Source organism: Manis pentadactyla, chromosome X, assembly GCF_030020395.1.
Source record: "Manis pentadactyla isolate mManPen7 chromosome X, mManPen7.hap1, whole genome shotgun sequence".
NCBI lineage: Eukaryota > Metazoa > Chordata > Mammalia > Pholidota > Manidae > Manis > Manis pentadactyla.
The window spans coordinates 31800168-31803656 of NC_080038.1; the positions used below are offsets into that span (position 1 = coordinate 31800168).

The 3489-nt window shown below is 48.9% G+C and overlaps 1 protein-coding gene across 1 annotated transcript; it reads right to left on the reverse strand.

The window, feature by feature from the left end:
* Positions 1-560: 560 nt before the first annotated feature.
* On the reverse strand, positions 561-1528 carry LOC130682002 (ferritin heavy chain-like). The gene has a single exon (XM_057496004.1). It carries the CDS (start codon positions 1278-1280, stop codon positions 732-734), a length of 549 nt encoding a protein of 182 aa, XP_057351987.1. The 5' UTR covers positions 1281-1528; the 3' UTR covers positions 561-731.
* Between the last annotated feature and the right edge of the window lie 1961 nt (positions 1529-3489).

Below are 3489 nucleotides of genomic sequence, written 5' to 3' on the forward strand. Positions count from 1 at the left end.
CTACTTTCTGATGTTTTGGAAGGTGAATGTGCACGTCCAGCATGGTGACCTGGGAAGGCCTTCCCGTGTCTATAGGAAAGGCTGCCTAAGGCTCAGGTACACTTTCCACTGTTGCCCAGGGCGAGTTTGTCAAACAGATACTCTGTCACACCCGCTTCTAGGACCCAGAAGCAACAACTGTTAACACACGTACATGGTAGTAAGCTAAAGGTTCTCAGGTAAAGGTGAAGACTTCCCTTTATTTTAATCCCCACCCAACCCCATTCTTCACTTCTTCCTTAGAGGCAACCACTGTGTTGAATTCTAGACCCTGGGTTTTTCTACTTCCACCATGGACAAGCACCCACCTTCATCAGGGCCCCAGACCACCCATCTCACCCACCTCCGCCCCCCCCCCACCCCTTTATAAGGGGAAGATGGATTTTGTGTTCTCCCGGGTCCGTGGAACACCTTCTTCATCCAGGCAGATCCTGAGGTGCACATGGATGGGGCGTGGCTGTGTGGACAGACTCCTGAAGACCTGTTTTAAAACTTAAAAGGGGAGGCTTTGGCGCACGGAATCAACCAGAGACCTTTATTTATTTATCAGGAACCAAATAACTTTACTGGGAGAAATGACAATACTGGGAGGAAAAACTGAAGTGAATGCTCGGCAAGGGCAGTCTTGCAATAAGACCGCCTGGTGTGGTGACCAGGGAAAAGTGGCCGTGGCTATGGGGAAGGCAGTCCCCTCAGTTCTTGTCGCTGTCGCCCAGGGTGAGCTTGTCAAAGAGGTTCTCTGCAGAGCTGGCTTCCGGGGCCTCCATCCTGTGCAGGCTGGCGAGATGGTCCTCCAGCTCTCTGACAGCCTCGACCTGGTGGTGCAGGTGGTGACGGTGCAGGAACTCACATAGGTGCGCGTCTCCCTCCGCGGCGGCCAGGCGGTGCAGATCTAGCAGGCTCTGGTTCACGCGCTTCTGCAGGACCAAGGCGCCCTCCACGGCCCGCAGGCCGCTCTCCCAGTCGTTGCTGTCGGGCTTCCTTACGTCACGGAGGTGCAGGCGGCCCCCGCGCTGGTTCTGCAGGTGCATCAGCCTCTCGGCCTGCTCCCTCTCCCCACCGGACTGGCGCAGGAAGAACTGGGCGAAGCGCTCCAAGGCCACGTCGTCGCGCTCGCAGTAGAAGGCCATGGACAGGTACACGTTGGAGGCGTGCAGCTCCAGGTCGATGTGCCTGTTGACAGCGGCTTCACAGTCGGGGTCGTAGTTCTGGTGCACCTGCCATGGCGGCGCGGTGGGCATGGCTTACGGCGCCACCGCGAAGGTGAACGGGGCGGGGGGGGGGGGGGGCGGTGCTGAGGTGCGGCCGGCAGCGGCAGCCTGGGAGCGTCCCCACGGTTGGTGCTGAGGGCGGCCAGAGGCCAAGTCAGCGGCAGGGGTGGCGGGGACCTGAGGGCGTCCTCGGGGTAGGCTAGCGGGGAGCACTTAGGTGGGCTCCGGGCTGAGGGCAGCTCACAGATGGGACCGGAAGCGGGGTCCGGTACAGGTCCTGGGTTGAGAGGTTCCGGTCCGGCCGGCGATCCGGGTTGGCTGGTGAGCTCTGTGTTTAAGTTCCGTTAGAACCCGGTGAGCAGGAGGACTGTGCTGAACCCCTGGCATCTAGTATGTTTTTAATTTTGCAATATCATGTCTATTTTCGAAATACTTTCTCTTGTTCTCCGTTTGATCTCTTCAATTTGTCACTTCTTGTGTTATAAATCCATCATCTTTTAAAATTCTGAGAATATAAATTTGAATTTTTTTGGTAAAGTTCTTTTATTTCCTGTTACATACATTTCCCCCCAAGAAATAGTTTGGCTTGTTCATCATGATATTCTCTTTTACTTCCCTCAAATATCTGGGACATGTTTGTGCATTCATATTTTCCTAATTAAAGGCATCTTTGATCAGCCTAGGTACTTAGCATGGCTCTGAGCTACAGTTTTGATGTGCATTTCTCTAATGGGCTTCCCTTGGGGTGGGAGGGCAGAGAGTGTCGGTTAGGGAGTGGTCTCCCTTAGGGTACAGTGCCTGGTGCTTGCAGGTAGGATAGGGACCTCCCCAAATGCCGAAAGCTTGGCATTTCCCTGACATTGGAAGACCTCAGTGGGCCTGTCTCTAAGTAGATGTGTCCTTTTATTTCATTTACCTTCAGCTGTGCAGGTCCTCAGTTGTTTCAAATTGCTCTAATTTGGGTTTTCTTCCTCTGTCAAGTAATTCACTGTCTTTGTGGAGTATAGTTTGGGAAGATTAAAGCAAGTCAAATGCCACTGTGGCTTTGTCCAATATAAGTATGATTGCGGGAGGGCCACAGCAGGGCAGCATAAACACATCTGTTGCTCAGAGAGTAGTTCTTTCACCTCACGGTCCACCAGGGACACCCTGCAATCCGTTGATTTTTATTGAGTCTGTTCTCAAGCTTTCTTTGAGTGTGCTTGGCTTTCTACAACTTCAGGTATTTTAAATTCTCTGGGTTTATCAGTGTGAAAGTTTGTCATGTTTCTGTCTTCCAAGCGCTCCTCACAGTCTCTGGTTTGTTATGTCCTTTCTAGTTTGTGTATGTGTTAATAATAATTTTGTGTCGGCACACCATGATTTAATTATCTTTTCTTACTTTTTAAGAATGCAAATACTAATTTTTAAACTAGTTAATGCATTCACATGGATCAAAAACCAAGTAGTTCTATTTTGTAGGCAACCAAGGGGGTGTTATTTACTATAATCAGGCAAAGAAAGGGGGATGCTGTCGAGTGGGTTCCAGGCAGCTCGGGGATGGGACCGGAAAGGGGGTCCATTGGGCCGTTTGTGGGGAGCATCCTTTACCTTAGGGGGCGGGGCACCAGCTTGTGTTCAGTTTTCGTCAGAGCCTGGGTGAACAGGGCCACCCTGGGCTGAGCATCTGGCATCTGTTGACCTCTCAATTTGGCAATAGTATCTTTTCCCAGGACTTTCTCTTGTTCTCTGATGCTCTCTTTGAGCAGCCTGTTCTCATTTAAAAAACCATCGTTTTCCTTAAAATTTTGAGAATATGAATTTGGAAATTTGGGTAGCTCTCTGTTTCCTGTATTTTGTGTGTGTATGTATACATATGAATGCATACAGATATATATATATATGTGTGTGTGTGTGTGTATTTTATATATATATGTGTATAGTTTATATATATATTTCCCCTCCAGAAATAGTTCTCTTTGTTCATCATTATACTCTCTTTCCTTAAATATCTAGCAAATATTTGTGCATTCATATTTTCCTAAATAAAGGGCACCTTTGATTAGCCTAGGTAATTAGCATGGAGCTGATCTACACTGTGTACTGTCTATGTTTAATTCTAGGAGTTTTATGGTTTCCGGTCTTATATTTAGATCTTTAATCTATTTTGAGTTTATTTTTGCATGTGGTGTAAGACAGTGATCCAGTTTCATTCTGTTGCTCATAGTTGTCCAGTTTTCCCGATACCATTTGTGAATTG

Bases quoted from the DNA above. Each gene is read 5' to 3' on its own strand.
- LOC130682002 (XM_057496004.1), bottom strand. From the start codon at position 1,280: ATGCCCACCGCGCCGCCATGGCAGGTGCACCAGAACTACGACCCCGAC.